Genomic DNA, 20196 nt, shown 5'->3' with positions numbered 1-20196 from the left:
ATACCCTCCTCCACCATCCCCCACTCCCCTTTCCCTGGCAATCACCGCAGTGTTTTCGCTGTCCATAAGTTTTTTCTTTTTTTATAATTTGCTCAATCCCTCCACCCCCAACTCAGCCTCCTCCCCGACACCACAGCTGTCAGCCTACTCTCTGAGTCTGTCTTTATTTTGCTAGTTAGTTCATTTTGTTCATAAGATTCCACATATGCATGAAATCACATGGTACTTGGCTTTCTTTGACTGGTTTATTTCACTTAGCATAATGTTCTCCAGATCTGTCCATGCTGTTGAAAAGGGTAAGCTTTCTTTCTTTTTACAGCTGAGTAGTATTCCATTGTGTAAATCCACTCATCTACTGTTGGGTACTTGGGCTGTTTCCAAATCTTGGCTATGTAAATAACGCTACAGTGAACATAGGTATGCATATATTCTTTTGAATTAGTGCTTTGGGTTTCTTTGAATAAGTTCCCAGAAGTGAAATTGCTGGGTTATAAGGCAGTTCCATTTTTAATTTTTTGAGGTAACTCCATACTTACTTTTCACAGTAGCTGTGCCAGTCTGAATTCCCACCAACATCTTTGCCAAACACTTGCTGTTTGTTGATTTCTTAATGGTAGCCGTGCTGACAGGTGTGAGGTGATATCTCATTGTGGTTTTAATTTGCATTTCTCTAATGATTAGTGACGTTGAGCATCTTTTCATATGTCTATTGGCCATCTGTATGTTGTCTTTGGAGAAGCATCTCTTCAGGTGTTTTGCCCATTTTTTAATTGGATTGTTTTATTTTGATGTTGAGTTGTATAAGTTCTTTATGAATTTTGGATATTAACCCCTTATCAGATGTACCACTGGCAAATATATTCTCCCATACAGTGGGTTGTCTTTTCATTTTGTTGATGGCTTCCTTTGCAGTACAAAACATTTTAGTTTGATGTAGTCCCATTTGTTTATTTTTTTCTTTTGTTTCCTTTGTCCGAGGAGATATAACAGAAGAAAATATTGCTATGAGAAATGTCCAAGATTTTACTGCCTGTGCTTTTTTTCTAGGATTTCTATGGATTCATGTCTAATATTTAAGTATTTAATTCATTTTGAGTTTTTTCTTGTGTATGGTATAAGAAGGTGGTCTGGTTTCATTTTTTTGCACATATCAATTTTCCCAACACCATTTATTGAATAGACTATCTTTACCCCATTGTGTGTTTTTGCCTCTTTTGTCAAAATTAATTGACTATAAAGGTGTGAGTTTATTTCTGGGCTCTCTGTTTTGTTCCATTGATCTGTATATACCATACTGTTTTATTACTATGGCCTTGTAGTATAGTTTGATATTAGGCAGCATCATTACTCCAACTTTGTTCTTTTTTTCTCAAGATTGCTGTGGCTATTTGGGGTCTTTTGTGGTTCCATGTATATTTTGGAATATTTGCTCTAGTTCTGTGAAATATGGCATAACTTGATAGGAAGTGCATTGAGTCTATAGATTGCTTGGGTAATATGGACATTTTAATGTTATTTTTTTTTGTATCCATGAACATGGTAAATGCTTCCATTAATTTGTATCTTCTTCAGTTCCTTTCTTCAGTCTTATAATTTTCTGAGGGCAGGTCTTTTACATCCTTGGTTAAATTTATTTCTAGGTATTTTATTCTTTTTGAAACAATTGTGAATGGAATTGTTTAAAGTTTCCCTTCCTGATCATTATTGGTGTATAAAAATGCAACTGATTTCTGGATATTTTGTATCCTGCTACTTCATTGAATTCGTTTATCAGTTCTAGTAGTTTTTTGGTGGAATATTTGGGGCTCTCTACATACAGTATCATGTCATGTGCAAATAATGACAGTTTTACTTCTTCCTTTCCAGTTTGGATGACTTCTATTTTTTTCTTGTCTGATTGCTTTTGACAAAGGAGCAATCTTGTCTGATTGCTACAGTACTGTGTTGAATAAGAGTGGTGAAAGTGGACATCTCTTTCCACTTAAGGGAAATGCTTGTGGTTTTTGCCCATTGAGTATGGTATCATCTGTGAGTTTGTCATATTATGGCCTTTATTACATTGAGATACGTTCCCCTCTCTTCCCACTTTAGTGAGTGTTTTATCATAAATGGGTACTGTATTTTATCAAATGCTTTTTCTTCATCTATTGATGTGATCATGTGATTTTTGTCCTTTATTTTGTCTGTGTGGTATGTATAAGACGTATTGATTTGCAAGTATTGTGCCAACCTTGCATTCCCAGAGTAAACCTGACTTCATCAAGGTGTGTGATCTTTTTAATGTGTTGCTGAATTCAGTATGCTTATATTTTGTTGAGGATTTTAGTATCTATGTTCATCAGGGATATTAGCCTTTAATTGTCTTTCTTTATAGTATCTTTATCTGGTTTTGGAATTCAGATAATGCTGGACTCGTAAAAAGAGCTTGGGAGCCTTCCCTCCTCTTGAATTTTTTGAAATAGTATGAGGAGGATAGGTGTTCTTTGAATGATTGGTAAAATTCAAGTCCAGGACTTTGGTTTGTTGAGAGTTTTTGTGTGTTTTTTTAAATATATCTTTATTGATTTCAGAGAGAGGAAGGGAGAGGGAGAGAGAGGGATAGAAACATCAATGATGAGAGATTCATTGATCAGCTGTGAGCCCACAACCCGGGCATGTGCCCTGACTGGGAATCGAACCCCAATTGCCTAGATCCTAGGTCTACGCTCAACCACTGAGCCACGCCTGGCCGGGCGAGAGGTTTTTTTTATTATTACTGCATCATTTTCACTAGTTGTAATCTGTCTGTTCAGATTCTCTGATTCTTCCTCATTCAGTTTTGGAAGATTGTATGTTTCTAGAAATGAATCCATTTCTTCCTGATTGTCCCATTTGTTGGTGTATAGTTCATAATGTTTGTTTGTTTTTTGCAATCCTTTGTATTTCTTTGGTGTCAGTTGTTACTTCTCCTCTTTCATTTTTGATTTTATTTTGCCCTCCCTCTTTTTTCCTTGATGAGTCTAGTTAAAGGTTTGTCAGTCTTGTTTATCTTTCAAGGAACCAGCTCTTGGTTTCACTGATATTTTCTATACTTTTAGACTTGTATTATTTTCTTTCTTCTACTCACTTTGGGCTTGCTTTGTTCTTTTTTTGAGTTCCTTTAAGGGTAAAGTTAGATTATTTACTTGAGTTTTTTTTCTTTTTTCAGATAGGCCTGTAATACTATGAATTTCCCTCTTAGGACTGCTTTCGCTGTGTCACATAGATTTTGTGTTGTGTTCTCATTTTCATTTGTTTCGAGGTATTTTTTTATTTCTTCCTTGATCTTTTTGTTAACCTAGTTATCGTTTAATAACGTTATTTATCCTCTCTGCCTTCCAGTTTTTTTCTGGTGAATGATTTCTTCTTTTATACCATTATGGTTAGAGAAGATGCTTGATACTGATTTCAGTGTCCTTAAATTTATGGAGACTTGTTTTGTGTCCTAACATGTAGTCAGTCCTATCAAATGTTCCATGTGCACTTGAAAAGAATTTATATTCTGCTGCTTTGGTATGAAATGCTCTGAACATATCAATTAAATTCATCTGGTCTTGTATGTCATTTAAGGCCACCATTTTCTTGTTAATTTTCTTTCTGGAATAGATGTCATTGATGCCAGTGGGGTGTTAACATCTCCTACTATGACTGTATTACTGTCACATTTTCCCTTTATGTCCATCAAGATTGGCTTTACATATTTAGGTGCTTCTTTGTTGGTTACATAAATGTTTATAAGGGTTATATCCTTTTAAGTTACTCCCTTTAACATTATCTAGTGTCCTTCTTTGTCTCTTACTGTAGCCTTTGTTTTAAAATCTGTTTTGTCAGATATAAGTATTGCTACTCCAGCGTTTTTCCCTTTCCATGAAACATCTTTTTACATCTCTTTACTCTTAGCCTGTGTCTCTTTCATTCTGAGGTGGGTCTCTTTTAGAGCATCTATATGGGTCTTGTTTCCTTATCCATTCAGCTACCCTATGTCTTTTGATTGGAGCATTTAAGCCATTTACATTTAAAGTGATTATTGATAGGTATGCATTTATTGCCATTTTACTCTTTTACTTTTTAATCCTCACCTGAGGACATAATTACTGATTTTAGAGAGACAGAAAAAGAGAGAGAGAAAGAAACATTGATTCAAGAGAGAAACGTTGATCAGTTGCTTTCCTGTATGTCCCCCAAAGCAAGGATTGTACCTGCAGTCTAGGTATGTGTCCTGACTGGAAATTGAACCCACAACCTTTTCGTGTACGGTGTGATGCTCCAACCGGACTCTGGTTCAGGCCAATGTAAGATGCTAACTGTGACTGCCCTTCAGTCACCTGTTTGAAGCTACAGGCAATCCACAGTTCGTGGCTGCCTCTGCTGGGCCTGGGTGCACTCAGAAAGGACGAGGCTATGCACCAGCTGGTTATATCAGCATTGGGCCTGGGGGAGGCCAGCAAAAGTCCCAAGAGATCCCAAAAGTCCCCTGAGATCCACCTCTGCCTGCCTGCTGCCTATTAGACTCATTTACTGAAGGAGTCTCTTGTTGTACTCCTCAGCAGGGCGTAAGCTCTGCAGGTTGGGGTGAAAGGGAGTTCAGAGGGTAGAGTATAGCTTTTCCCTGATGGTGCATGGAGGGGAGTGTGCCACCCGAGAAAAATGACATCTGCAGTAAGAGAGAATAACTTAGCACAGGGTTCCTGTCATCTGTCCGTTCAACTCTCCCCTAAGCCACAAACCCCAACTCTCCGCACACGACTCTGTTCCACTTCCCTCTTGCTCAGTCATAGCTCAGGGCGAGTGGCTGTGAACAAAATTTCGTTCATTGACCCTTTAAGAGTGCCTGTGTCTTTAGTGGATTCCTGTCTCTTCCTAGTGGACAGAAGCCCTGCTGCTTTTCACAGCCAAATGTTATGTGTGTGCCTCTTCCTGGCTCTGGTGCTCTGGGCTGGGAAGCCGGTTTGTGCTTTTGACTCCACGCTTTCAGGGAGAAACCCCTGCAGTCAAAACATCCCTCCAGAACCTCCGTTGCCTCCTTTGGTAGTGGGGCCAGCTTTTTTCACGTCTCTGCCTTTCCTACCAGTCTTTATGTGTCTTCTGTAAATCCTTGGTTATAAGACTTCTCTTTAGCTAGTCTTGAGTTGGTTATTCAGGATGATTGTTCTATAATTTAGTTATAATTCCAGTTTGGTCCTGGGAGGAGGTGAGTGTAGCTTCCAACTACCTCGTTGCCATCTTGGATCTCCCTCTTTTTAAATTAAGAGTTAAAAATTTTAATCTTAGTGATGTACAAAAGCAGGATTGATGACGTTGATTTCCTTTAGCCATTTTGGTAGAGAGTATATATAGTGTTGTCATTAAGTCATTGTACTAGTTTTATCTTTGTATCCTTAGATTTTTTTAAGTGTTCCCCTTTACCTATAGGAATTCATGTTTTTGAGCTCATTTTTTTTGTAATGAGAATGAACTTCAAAACGTTTCTTTTTCTTGCTCAGTTTAATGTCATTTGAAAACTATGTAAAATGTATTCTTTACAGCTTACTTGCACACTGATACATACATACATTAGAAGCAATAGGTACTTTGGGGATGGGCAGTATGAATGTGGACTCTGGAGTTGGGTTGCCTTGGTTTGACTCTCTACCATCCACTGAATGTGTGTGACTTTCAATGGTGGTTTTGCTTTTTTGCACCATAATTTCGTTACTAATGGGAATAATAATGGTACGTACCTCATAGGGTTGTTAAAATAATTAACTTAGTTGTTACATGTAAGACTTACCACATTTACCCCAAGGGCGAGCATTTAGTGTGCAGTCATTATGTGTTAGCTCTGTGTTATTAATATTTATCAAACTTTATAATTTGGTAATATTTTTTATGTGTTGAATATCTAAAGAGCTTGAAAGCAGCTCTGGTCACGGAAAGCAATGGGTATATTAGAACTGAGGAAGTGAAGTTGTGTTTTATTTTTCCCATATAATAGTGTATAAATAATTACTGAGAACCCAAATATAGATATTTTGTATAAGGGATTTTATTAGAATATTTCAAATTTTCCTTTTAGTTTTAATTTCCTTTTAATTATTTTATTAGTGTAAATAAATAAAATAACAGTTTATTCAAACTGAAAAGCTTAACATTAAAGATTGGGGTTCTTACTAATTTGTAAATTAAAAGTTATATATGTATAGCTGTAAATGAGGTATTTTAATTTTTTAAAATTTGTTTTTGTTTTTACTTTTTAAATATTGACCATAGTGGCATGGAGTAATATTCATGAAGAATAATGTTTAGAAAAAGACAGTAGTAAATGATAATTTATATTTTTTAAAAATATGTAGTGTGTGTGACAATTGGGACCAAATGGAAATATAGTCCCTTTTCTCTTATAGTTTGTAGTGAACTCGAGAAGAAAAGCATTAAATCATTATACTTTAAAATGTATAATCATAAGCTGATAACACGAGTTAAGAAAAGTCACTGAGTATATGTGCCCAAGATAACACACTTAGACTGAATAGAGTTAGGAAAACAAATGAAGTTACATTGGCAGGAAGACCTGAAGCACATAGAAGAATTGCGTGGGCAAGGGGATGTAGGGAAATGAGGGCATCACATGGGAAAAGACTGACAGAAGAGAGTGCAGGTAAAGAATCTGAAAGAAGATGGGTGTGTCTAAATGTAGAAAGTGGGGGCTGGAGAGTGTAAGGCTGGGAATGTGCCAGGTAAAGCATAGAAATAGGGATGGACCAGAAATGCATTTCAGGGTTTGTAGACCATGTTAAGGGTTTGAATTTGCTCAGAATAAGGAAAGCCTCTGGTGGTTTTAGGTAGGAGTGACTTGACCGCGTGTTTTGGAAAGAGCGTTCATTCTAAGGAAATAGAGAATAGATTTGGATGATGTAGAGGGTATGAGTGGATGTGGGAAAGATGGGAGTGCATTGCAAAGATGATTTGAAGTTGGGCTGTTGTGGTAGTGAAGGAGAGGTAGATGGGTTTAAGGGTAGGAAGGACAAATCAGTTGGAGTTGGTGAAACTGCTTGGATATTGGGAATGAGGTGGGAGGGCGGAATGGGCAGTGGTAAAAAAATGACTTGGTTTGAGGCTAGGTATATGGTATTGCCATTTAGGAGGGCTTTGGCATGAGGATTGAGTTCACATTTTTACATATGTTGAGTTGAGGTGGCTTTGGGACTCCAAAGAGAGATGTGTTTTAAGTTTGATGTGCTTAAGGATTGTACAAGGAGAGAGCATAGAGTGTAAAGAAAAGAGGTTCTGGAACTGGTTTCCAGGATCTCAGACCATAAGGAACTTCACTATTTAATGGCTAGATAGAAGAGAAGTCAGTGATTCTGCATATTTTCATGTGTTCATTTAGCTAACAATTTATTAAGCACTCTAAGTATTGCTTTTAGGTACTGGGTTGACAGGTAAATAAGATCTAATTTCATGTCTTATGCAGGACATGGACCAATAAATTGGCAATTTTAGTATAGTGGCATGTGTCTTATGAGCCCCCTCACACAAGGCAAGATTGTGGTAGGGCCTATATTTGTGTTTTTTGCAGGAGAGAGGGAGAGGATCATAACTAACATTAGATTCCCTAACATTAGATTCCCACTGAGGTCTGGGTATTATTAAGGAAAATTAATACAATATGGTAAGTACTACAGAGTGTTTGGGAGTGGGGGGAGGAGCATAAAGGGACATTTGGGAAGGAGTATATAATGTGCCATGGAAACACAAAGAAGGAGCAGTTGTGGTGTAACAGCTCATGTAAGGCAGTAAGGCATAGACTGAGACATGAAAGAAAGTGATAGTGGAGGTGGGTGGGTAAAGAATAGATTTTAAGCAGATTGATGAGCTTGTGTCTCAAAAGCCAGAAAGCACGAGGAGTTAAAGAACTGAAAGTATCTCTTATAACTTAAAAGTGAAAGTTGATTTTGAAAAATTGTAACATACTAAATCATCAAGAAAAGATTTAGTTGGAAAAAAGTGGATTAATAATATTTCATTAAAAGATGAAATTCTGCAATAAGAATTTTCAGGTTCATTACCTGAAATGTATTTTGCAAGAAGACTAACACAGGATCATCACAAAATTAACATTAATAAGTGATGAACTTTCTTGTTAAAGTAAAATTTTTACAAGGAATTTTGATCAATTTAAAGAAGTCACATTAGAATAATTGTCATATACAAGTTTAGAAATGGAAGGAACCTTATAAATATTTTAGATATTTTTTCTTTTAGATTTTATTTTTAGCAAATTAAGAAAGATTAGAGAAAAGTATAAATATAATTGTAAAAATTCTTATTTTGGTATATTTTCTTTTAAATGCTTTTTCTATTTAGCTAATCATACTGAAGCAGATAGTTGAAAGTGTTTTTTGAATCAAGATGATATTAGGAGAAAAAGGAACCAAAAGCTAACGAGTTTTGGAAATTGTGCATTAAACAAAATAAGATAGTTTTTATTTCAAGATTTTTCAGAGGCTTTAATGTTATTGCGCTTTGTGAATCTCAAAAGCAGAGATGTAGTGTGTATAATTTGTATTAGAACTTCTTTTTCAGAATTATTCATTATCTCAGTACTTACTGACCATCTATTGTATGCCAGACATAGTACGGTTTTAAATTATCCTGTAAGAGTGTTACACTATGGCTCTAAGCTGTCTCCATTCCAGGAGTGTACTATGAGGAAAAGTAAAGTAAGTTCCTGTCAATTAGCTTCAGCTTAGAAGGATGAATACTAGCTAAGTTTTTAGAAATACCATTCATGGTCTTCAGCAGTTAAGAATATAACAGATACTACAAGATGAATGAAATGATAAAACCCCCTTGAATCAAGCTTATAAGAAATTCATACTAAAATTGCCATTAGTAAATGAACTTGAGTAGCAATTCTCAAACTTCTTGGCCTCAGAACTTCTTTACATTAGTAAAAATTATTGAAGTTCCTTTGCTTATGTGGATTATAATCTTATATTATTTAAAAAATAAAACATTTTAAAATGCATTATTTAAATCTAATAAATTTATTTCATGTTAATGTAAGTTTTAAAATAACATAATTATTTTCCGAAACAAACTTGTGAGAATAATGTCATTGTTTCACACTATTGAGAACATTTACTGTCTGGCTTAATAAAGATAGATTCTTATCTGCTTCTGCTTTTATTCTGTTGTAACATCACATGTCATGTGGCCTCTGGAAAACACCATATACTCATGAGAAAAATGAGAGTGAAAAAGTACTTAGTTTTCGTAATTTTTGCCTGAGGAACTCCCACGGGTTCTCAGAACACACATTGAGAACAGCTGAACTGGAGTATTATTTAGGTACTACAGTGAGAAATTGTTAGTAACTTAATAACCTAAATATAAAGTGATAAAATAGTATACTTTATTTTCTGTAATTCTCTTTAGATTAATATGTAAATATTGTCTATTAAAAACACCGTAGGATAAGTAATAAAAATATTAGCATTTCATAATGTGTTTTCAAATGGTAACATAAATTAAGCAGTGTTTTGAAGTTGTTCCAGAAATGCTCAAACTTTCTAGTAGGTAGATTTTTTTTCTATAGTCAAAATATGTTTAAATTAATAGTTAGAATTTGGCCTTTATGTTAGGTTTTAGGTCAGTTATAAAACTCAGCATAGATGTTCTGTGTTTTTAAATTTTATAATGAAAACATGAACTGTCAAGTTTATTTAATCCTTAATTATTCTGGAGATACTCTAATATCAAGGATATAAAACATTTCTGTATTTTATAGTTTGATGTTTTCTTTTGAAGTTTTTGAAAATTAAAATGTTAAACTGAAACATACTATTTTAGGTTATAATGCTATATATTTTTTCATCATTCAGTATTTTCATTGACTAGCATCTGTTAATTTAAAACTTGCTATATTTAGGTTACATTAATTCCTTAGTATTTTTCCTCCTCCATGGATTAAATGATGGTTGGGTAGCTATTCTATTCTGTGAGTCAAGTCATTTCACCAAATAAACATGAGCTGTTCTCCCAAGTAAAACAAAATGTTGACTAACCAGAACACATTATTGTGTTTTTTAAAGTATATTTATTTACTATAAAGAATGTATATTACCTTATTTAGCAAATGTTTTATGTCTTTCATATAATAGGTGAAGTATTACAGACATTTAGCACCTGATCACTTGCTGCAAATATGTCATCGATTAGGACCTCTTCTTGAACAAGAAATTCCACAAAGTGTTCCTGGAGTACAAACTTTATTAGGAGCTGGAAGACAGTCCTTGCTACGTACAAACAAAAGTATGGCAAATTTCTAATAGCATTTAGACATTTTTTTTTTTTCCCTGTCTTTGTATCCTATTTTTGTATCTATAAAAATATGTGTGTTTAATAGGCTGCAAGCATGTTGTGTGGAAAGGATCTGCTCTGGCTGCATTGCATTGTGGAAGACCACCTGAGTCACCAATTAACTATGGTAGCCCACCCAGCATTGGTGAGTTAAGTTCATTTCCAGGTTGATACTCTTTTGGTAAAGAGCTTTAGAAAATAAAAATGTTTTTTAGTTACTGTGAAATCAGAAAATTTTATATTATGTACATTAGCATTCAAAGAGGAAAAAGCCGTCATCAGATTTTTTTCTTACATCAGTGATCTTAATGGTGAAGAAGTCATAATATGTAATTGTGGGTTGTGGATTTGTACCTAATTTAGGCTAATTAGTTCATTGGTATTTTATTTTTAGAAAGAATTACTATAGCAATTTTTAACCCCACACTATTTAGTCAGGGCACTAACCTCTTTTCCCTTAGATTGTCAAATAAAATAAGGACTATAGCCAAAACAATGATAGCTGTCCGGTGTGAATTCCCTGTCTTGAACCATAAATATATAGATCATATAATAGAGTTGCGTCTTACTGGTCATGTCACATAATGAGGTTGTGTCTGATTGGTTAATTCTTGGTACCAGAAATCCTTATCTACAAGTATAGGAACCTGACTTTTTTAAAAAGTCACTTTGGAGCAAAAGGGGTAGGTAATTATTACTATTATTATTTTAAATCAATAAAAATTATGCCTATTTTTTGGGTCAAATCAGCAAAAAATATATTTTTTGGTTAGCTGCAGAATTTTAGTAATTAGTTTATGTGTGCCATGAGATGAAAAAGATTGAAAATCTCTGGTTTAATAACCTGTATATTATTAGGTTGTTTTAATGGGTGACTGTATCATGATACAGAATATAAGGGTGGAAAACAAGAATAGTTTATTTTTTATAAAGCATAGTGTATTTTTTTTGCCTTTAAAATTTCAAAGAAAGAAAACTGACGGAGATAGGTCTTCCTCTTGAAATGCCTCCTAGATTCATCCCTTTACCTTCTCAGGCCTTTGTTGTACATGGACTCCTACAGATCATCCAAACTAGTCTCCTTGCTTCTGATATCTTCTTCTCTCTCTTCCAGATCATACTGTATAACACTGTAATATTATTCATCTTATTTAATTTTGCTTTAGCTATGTTGCTCTTCTGATCAAGGTAGTATAAAGAGGTTTGTAGGATATTTTAATGGTGCTATATTTCCTTTACCACCAAGTCTAAACTTGTGAATTTCAGAGGCCTTCATATTTTAATCATAGCCTCTTCTTGCACCCCATCCTCCTGTCTAGCCAGGAGTTATTCTCCCTATTTCTTCCATCCATCTAAATCCTACTTTTTTTTTCCTTTTCTGAATACTTACTATACCATTAATCAATATTAATTTTGCATAATTTTGCTTTATGTTTGTATATCTTTTTCCATTGTTTCACTTGCAGTCTTTTATTTTCCTGTATCCTTTTATTTTCTGTATCTCTTAAAATAGTATAGAAGTGGCTTTTAAAAAATCAATATGACAGTCTTTGTTTTATTTGGGGCATTTTGTCCTTTATATACAATTACTGATATATTTGTGTTAAAATCTACTAACCCTATTGGAAAGCCATTTCTTTTTTTCTGGTTACTTTTAAGATTTTCTTATTGGTTTCCTGTAGTTTGTCTCTTGGTGTCAATTCTTTTAAATTTATCTTGTTTGAGGTTTATTAGGCTTGAATCTATAATGTCTTTTATTGCATTTGAAAAGTCTCAGTCATTATCTTTTAATATATTGTCTCTGCTTCTTCATTCTCTCTCCTCTGGAACTCGGGTTGAACAGATGCTAGACTTCTTTACTCTTCTATTACTCTCTTTTTTTATGAGTTATATTCTTTTTATCTCTCTGATGCTTTCTGGATTGTTTTTTCTGACCTATTTTCCAAAGGTGATATTTGTATGTTGGTAATCAGGGCTGATTTTTTTTTTTTTAAGCATACAATTGCCCTGGTTAAATAATGATTTCTATATATAGCCCTAGCTGATTTGGCTCAGTGGTTAGAACATCAGCCTGTTGACTGACGGGTCCCAGGTTCGATTCCAGCCAAGACAAGAGCATGTACCTCAGTTGCAGGCTCCATCCTGGGGGAGGGGGGCACATGTGGGAGTCAACCAATCAATGTGTCTCTTTCACATTGATGTTTCTCCCTCTCCCTCTCTCCCCTCCCCCTTCCACTCTTTTGAAAAGCAATGGAAAAATATCCTCAGGTGAGGATTAAAAATAATAATAATAATTTCTATATATAAGCTTATTATAAAGAACAACTATTTTAAAAAACAATCAAAGAATTTGATACAACATAATATGTTCACACATAGAAAATTAAACTGGGGAAGAATAGTATTTTTGAAAGAAATGGAAGATAAAATATTATAGGAGCTTCCCCTATAGGGAAAAGTTTCTCTCTTTGAGAACTTCAGGTCCATATAATTAAGGAAATCCGTTATGTTGCTCTTTGAATACCTTGTCAGGCAGCTCTGTGATAGACAAAGTGCAAGAGGCTTGATAGTAAATAACTTTCCTATTAACATTTGCTATGTAATTACTGTGTACCAGACAGTGCTCTTAGTATTTTCCCTTTTAAAACCTTAAATGGACTGTAGGAGGAACTATTATTATTTTACAGAAAGAAATTGAGGCATGGGAAGTTTTGGCAACTTGACCAAGGTTACACATTTAGTGAGTCATGAAGCCAGACTGACTCCATTATTCTGAGCCTTATTCTCAATAAGTTAAACTTTGAAATAGTAACCTTTGCCTACTCAAGAAGATTGGTATTAGTCATATATGGTCAGGTAATTATATATTACTGACCTGGATATAAGGAATGTAAATATGACAAAAATATCTTGAGTTTTGTGTTACAACAGAGAAATGCAACTGATGTATTTAGGTAACAGAATTAATTACCAAGCAGGCAACTGTACCTTTCTGAAAGACTTTATATTTAGGGTTTATTATAAATTTTTTCTTCTATTCATATCAGGAAAATACTAGTTCTTTATATATAAAAGAAAAAAAATACCTGTACTAGAACGCCTGCCAATTTTACCTACTTTTTTTTTTTTAACTTACATTTTTTGAAATCTCTAAGGAAAAGCTGGATTGTTTTTAGTGCTTGTTATATACTTGGTTCATTATATTTTTTGCTTAACTCTTGGAATCATTGCTTTCTGTATTTTATTTCAGTTAGTATTTGTTTTCAGACATTATTCATCTTTGTGGTATGTGCTAAATCTTAAAAACATGCTATTTTTCAAATAAGAGGTACAACTAAGCATCAAAATTGACTGTGTAGAGATTTGGAGGATAGCTACTGTGCATAGTAATTACGTTAGTTAGAATAGTAAAATGAGAGAAGCTTTCATGGGCATTGTGTTACCAGGTGATTATTTCCCTTTACTCTTCCATTCTCTTGCCTTCCTCCCTTTTTTTTTGTGGATTACAGTACAGGATTATCCTTTTAATGTTGCAACCCCTTTCTACTTTAACTAAACTTGGGACTTTTGTTTACTATAGTTACGGTTATGGTTATAAATTTATTTGTCTTGTTCCTATGTTGGTCAGTTGTTAGTTATTGGTACAGGATGATATAGAGATCAGATGGTGCTGTAGAAATAAATCAGTCTGTGTTGAATTATTTCCCAGATTATCTCTGGCTAATAACTTCAGAAAAATTATTGTGGCAAGCTTTTCAGTTGGCTCTATAGTGAATTAAATGTTAATTCACTATACAATTCCTTCCCAAATTAAATTGGACCTAACTATCTTGATGTATTAGAAACAAAAGTTATAAACAAAATTGATAGCCCTTTGTATTATTTCATGGCTTTCTAATCAAACCAGATGTGAATTCTTTGTAGCGTATCATTCACTCCATTGTCAAATAGACAGTGGTTATTTTCTAGTATAGTATACATTCAGATAGTTTAATATACTTATTAATCTTTATGGTTTCTTTTTTATGATTAAATAAACTTAAGTTCCTTGCATCTTTATCCGTGGGCCTATTTTTCTCAGTCTTTGAATTTAAGTTAATCTCTCTAGACAATTTAGATTTTCCATATTGCTCTTTTGAGTTCCTTGCCATAGATTGAGCTATACTTTATTTAATTAAAAAATTAAGCAGAATGAATATATGCTCAGTGGAGAAAACTTGGAAAATAAGAACAGCTCAAATATCAGTCATCTCACTGGTTATCTGCTATTAGTACTTTGGTATGTTTCCTTTTAGTCTTTTTCCCTAATATTTGTCTACCTAGGCAGCTTGGTAAGAGTGCACTCTTTGAATCAGACTGAATTCAAACCTGGGTTTCATCTCTGGGAGAGTTACATATTGTTCTTCAGTTTCCTTATTGGGGATAATAGTAGTGCCTACCTTAAAAGATAAGTGAGGATTAAATGAGAATATATGTAAAGTGCCTTGAACAGTGCTTGGCATGTAGTAAAGCACTCTGCAAATATTAGCCATTATTTTCCAAACCTGCTACATACCTTAATAGCATTCTATAGCACCTTTCCTCCCCACATTGTATATTGTATTTTGACATTTATCCACATTGTTAATTATATCAGATAAGCCTTTTTCTACCATCATATTCTTGAGATCTTTCTAGTGAGAACCTCTTTCTCACTCTTAAGCCCTGGTGACTTTTCTCTTTTTCATAGTCATTTTATCAAGGTATTTGACTTTTGGCTTTATCATAACTTCTCTTTTAGTGAATTATATAGCTATATTTTGACCCCCCACATTCATATCTCCTTTTTATTAGAATATTTTTGTGGTTCTTTAAAATGAGTAAAATTTTATGCCTTATCAAACATCTTATACTGCACAGTACATTTGTCTGATAGAAATTCTGAAATCACCAACACCATATATATAGACAACTTTTTGAACTTGGAATGAACTTGGAAGGTCATTTTTACTTAGTTAGAAATTGTCCTCTTAGTTCCTGGTCATGGATGTAACATTATTTTGTTGGGAAAACTACAGTCCACCCTTTAGATCCACGGGTTCTGAATCCATGGATTCAACCAACCACTGGTCAGAAATATTTGAGAAATATTGTTGCTGCTGTGTACTGTGTAGTAAAGCCTACAATGATTGCATGTCTACTGAACATGAACATTTTTGTCATTATTTACTAAACAATACAACAACTATTTACATAGCATTTACATTGTATTAGGTATTATCAGTTATACAGAGATAATTTTAAAAGCATACAGGCCAATATGTGTAGGTTATATGCAATACTATGCCACTTTATATAAGGGACTTGAGTATCCACAGGGGGTATCCTGGAAGCAGTACCCCCATTTAAGGCGTAGATCAGTTTGAAATTTGTTTTTATGTGGTCTTGTTTTACGTGTTTATCAATATTTTTTTATAGTTTACTCAAGTTTAGTTTTATAGGTTTCCAAACTCTTATTTTATAGTTATGAGTTATTAATCTTACATTTAGAAAACATTTATTAACACAGACCATGGAGATGAAAAAAAAACCTAGGTACTTACTGATTATTCAGAATTCTTTTGTGCTTTAATTTGGGAATTGTTTAGAAACATCAATGATGAGAGAGAGTCATTGATTGGCCCCCCTGCACGCCCCCCTACTGGGGATTGAGCCTGCAACCTGCCTGGGCATGTGCCCTGACTGGGAATCTAACTGCGATCTCCTGGATCATAGGTTGATACTCAACCTCTGAGCTACACTGGCCAAGCAGTTATAACTACTTTTGCATTTTATTTACAGAAACTCTGGGAGCTTTTCATTTTCTTTAACTAGAATCATAGAATAAAATTAGTCAAAATATAGTACAAAAATGAATTTAATAAAAATTAATTAAAATACTTTTGGTAAAGTACTCTGGTATTGTTTCTGACCTGAGTACCCCTTCTTCTGTATTAGAAAAGAGCACACGTTGTACTTGAGATACCTTCTGAGTTACATATTTTATCTTCTCCACCTCCTCATCTAATTCTGGTACTGGCACAAAAGTTGGTTTTCAGGTTTTGGGATCTTATAGCCACACACTGCTTGCATTTATTATACCATCACTAGGGCTTTGCTTTCATGAGCTCGTAGAAGTTGTAGGCACTAGTTCTGAGACCTTTCAGCTTTGATTGTTTAGGGGGAACAGCTTTCCTACACTGGAGTAGACATTGTATAGCATATTATATTGTTAAAAATTAAAAAAAAAAACCTCTGCATTTTTGTAAATTTATAGTAATTTAATTTTTTCTCCAACTCATCATTTTAAACAATGGTTAATTTTGATCTTGGATAATTTATTGCAGTTGCACCATGTGTCCTTTCCATTTTACTAAGTATTTAGCGGAAGGAGAAAAAAATTTAGAAGAAGGGGTTATGGTATTTCTGCTTTAAGTTTGTTCTTATTTGCAAAGATTTTATTATGTATTTTTCTAATGTCCTAAAAATGTAGTTACTGTGGTTATTGCAGATGCTGTTTTCTGGCAGCTATCCATTTCCCCCCCATGAAGCTTAGTTCAGATGGTACAGATTTGAATAGTGAGAAAAGCTAAGGTAACTTTATGTTTATATTTTTCTAAAATCGTATGCATTGAACACTTGTCCCAGCTATAGGAAGAAAACATCATGTTCTTGGTTAGAGAGATGTCAGTTGTTTGTAAGTGAAGGAAATGAAATATATTTCCAACTTACTCTTTTTAAAATTTTTCAGTGATCCTCAAATTATGTAATAAATAATCAAGACTAAGACATTTCAAAATTGACACATAATAAAGTATAATAGCTGGATAAATATTAAAACATCATTATGTATAAAATAAAAATTTTGGTACTGGCATATAAATAGACATGTTGTGAGTGACGTGGTACAGAAATATGTATATAAGATGATTTAATCACAATTTAATGGAATAGAGAAGGATTAGTAAGTGAAAAGGCTGGAACAAATGGTTGATCATTTGGGGGAGAAAAATCTTCCCTCCAAATCTTTAGTGACTCACCTCTTAGTATATACTGAAGCGCTAGCTGTATTAAGGAGTTAAAGACATTTAAACCAACAAAAAATTTAAAAATGTGAAAGTGGGTATTTATTGTACTGTTGGCTGGTGGTAGTAGAAGAAATTATAAACAAAAGGAAAAATATTGATAGAATTGACTGTAAAATTTTTGAAATCGTGAGATGTCAAAAAACAGCATAATATGAAAGCAAAGTATATTGTGGAAAATGTTCCTAGAAATGTAACTGGAAAAATTAAAGTTGGAGAAACTTGCTTCAAGTCAACCACAGTGTCAAATTTGAACATTAGTATGTCAAACTTAAAGCCTTGCTCTTATTTCATTTAGGAATATAGCATAGCTGTTAAAATGCTATTTATAAGGGAAACCTTTGCAAAATTTTAAAAGTGATCACTTTAGGTGATAGAATTATAGAATTTTCTTTTTTATGTTTTTATTTTCTACATTGAGTATTCATTAATATTATGATTAGAGAAATTAGTTGTTGAAAAATAAATAGGTGTGTACTAGGAAAAAGTGGCTTGTGGGGGAATTTGATTTATCATCCTAGTACCTTGAGAAGTAGTAGCTAAGAAGAACCCACTGGTTAGATATGTGTACACAGTTATATCTGACGTGAAGAAATCATGGGTCTTTTGTTTATCTCTAGTAATTAGTTCTGTAGATTTATGCACGTAGACTTGGCTTCAAAGACTTCTGAATGATTTGCTACCAATGACACTTGTTATTTTGCTCCTTTCCTCTCTTCAGACTTGAAAGAGATTGGTATTTTGAATGGATAATAGTGATTGGTGATTTCTGGAATGTTTCTTTCATTTACTGGTCTATTTACTCAGAAAATTGAGTAAATATGTTTATTTCTCCCTTTCCCTCCAAATTAAATCAATTTAGCAGGGCATTTGAAATGAAGAACTGTTTAGAGATATTTGCATCTACAATCTGTACGATAAAGAAATCCTCCATTTTTGTTTTATTTCTAAACCTAATTGTTTTATTAACATGTAATTTATTCATTAAATTCACCAGATATATTTTGATCATCTACTAAGTGCCAGCCATCACTATCAGTCAGCTCATAAGCTAATCAAAGAGCAAAACACACAGAAATTCTGCCCATAGAGAGCTTATTATGTTGTAGTGGGGGAGTAGGAAATAAACAACATAATAAGCAAATAAATGTATAGCATCAGGTGATAAGTGATGGAAAAACAGCAAATATAGAGCTACATAAAGGGGGATTAGGAGTTATGGGTGGTGGTGGTGGTAGGGAATGGGTTGCAGTTTTCAATGGGCTGATCAGGTTAGGCCTTGACAGACATATGAAAAAAGACTTGAAGGAGGTCAAGGAATTAGCCATGTGAGGGGAAGTATTCTAGTCCGAGGGAACAGCCAATGCAAAGACCCTAAATTAGGAATATGCCTGATGTATTGGAAGAATGGGATAGATTAGAGTAGCTAAAGCAGACCAAATAAGGGGTTGGGGGGAGGAAGCAGTAGGTGATGTCATAGAGGTGATGGGAGACAAGATTATGCAGGGCCTCGGTAGACGAATGTATAAGGAATTTGGTGTTACTCTGAATGAAATGAAGAGCATTGCAGTTTTGAGCAGAGGAATAAATGTTGCAAGGTGACCAGTTATATTCACTATAGTCTTACTAGAGGAGGTGACATTTTAACTGGCTCTGGGGAGTAAGAAAGAATTTTCCAAGTGAAGAATATAGAGATTTGCTTTCGCAGAATTAATTTAAGAATCTTTCCCATCACCATACTTATGAAAATAAATGTGCTTTTTAAACCAAAGCCATATATGCTACTTGATTTAGGGTTAAACTATTGTAATGTCATATAACAAACTTATTTCTTTGTGATCTCTTATATCTGTTTAACCATGCTCATTTAGAAAATTGATGTTCTAGTCTGATAAAATTTAAGGAGTTCCTATAATCCAAGAGTCCTTTCCTTTTTTACTCAAATCCAATTAATCTATTAACAGTTTCTTTAGAAAGTGAATAATTACCATTTGTCTTTCTGCCATAAAACTATGAATTAAATTGAACCATCTTGTGTATCTTATTATTAATTAAGATTCATTTATATACTTTTTTGTTTTTTTAAATATATCTTCATTGATTTCAGAGAGAGGAAAGGAGAGGGAGAGAGAGAGAGATAGAAACGTCAGTGATGAGAGAGTCATTGATCGAGCCCACATCCTAGGCGTGTGCCCTGTCCGGGAATCGAACCCTGATCGCCTGGATCCTAGGTCGACACTCAACCACTGAGCCACGCCCAGCCAGGCCATTTATATACTTTTAGTTAAAAGGTTCTACACTCAGTTGTAAGAAATATATATAAGACAAATTTCTGTCTTTAAGGTACTTAAGAATCTGGTAAGGGAGATAGACATGCAAATTGTATAGTAAAATAAAATGTGAGTTTACTAAGTGGGAGTCCTAGAATGTCCTCCTCTCTACCTTTGTTGAAATTCTCTCTATTCAATCTGGTCAGGCCTTCTTCAAATTCAGCCTCTTCAAGTTGAACTTTAACTATTGAACTACACTTATATTTTCTAACTCCCTATGTCAAGTTTGAATTACCAACTTATTACCTGGAAACTCTACATATACTGCTCTCTCTGTAGGTAATATCTTTTAGTACTGTTGCACAAGTTTGTAATTTGGTTGAGAGCAAAGTCTTGGCTAGGTACCTTCTCCCTTAGGATACAGTCATAGTGTAGGTATTCAAATTAATTGGTAGTGAAGC

General features: G+C 34.0%; 1 protein-coding gene across 1 annotated transcript in view; it reads left to right on the top strand.

Annotated features, from left to right (window-relative positions):
- PHIP (PHIP subunit of CUL4-Ring ligase complex) overlaps nucleotides 1-20196 on the top strand; it is a 127117-nt gene that overhangs the window by 10509 nt on the left and 96412 nt on the right. Inside the window, exons 5-6 of the mRNA XM_087817480.1 lie at nucleotides 10164-10314; nucleotides 10409-10507. Of these exons, the coding sequence (XP_087673606.1) occupies nucleotides 10164-10314; nucleotides 10409-10507 (250 nt within the window). The remainder of the gene's footprint in view (nucleotides 1-10163; nucleotides 10315-10408; nucleotides 10508-20196) is intronic.

This window comes from Miniopterus natalensis, chromosome 5 (assembly GCF_054644295.1).
Source record: "Miniopterus natalensis isolate mMinNat1 chromosome 5, mMinNat1.hap1, whole genome shotgun sequence".
Taxonomy (NCBI): Eukaryota; Metazoa; Chordata; class Mammalia; order Chiroptera; family Miniopteridae; genus Miniopterus; species Miniopterus natalensis.
This window is presented reverse-complemented; position numbering and strand designations above follow the sequence as displayed.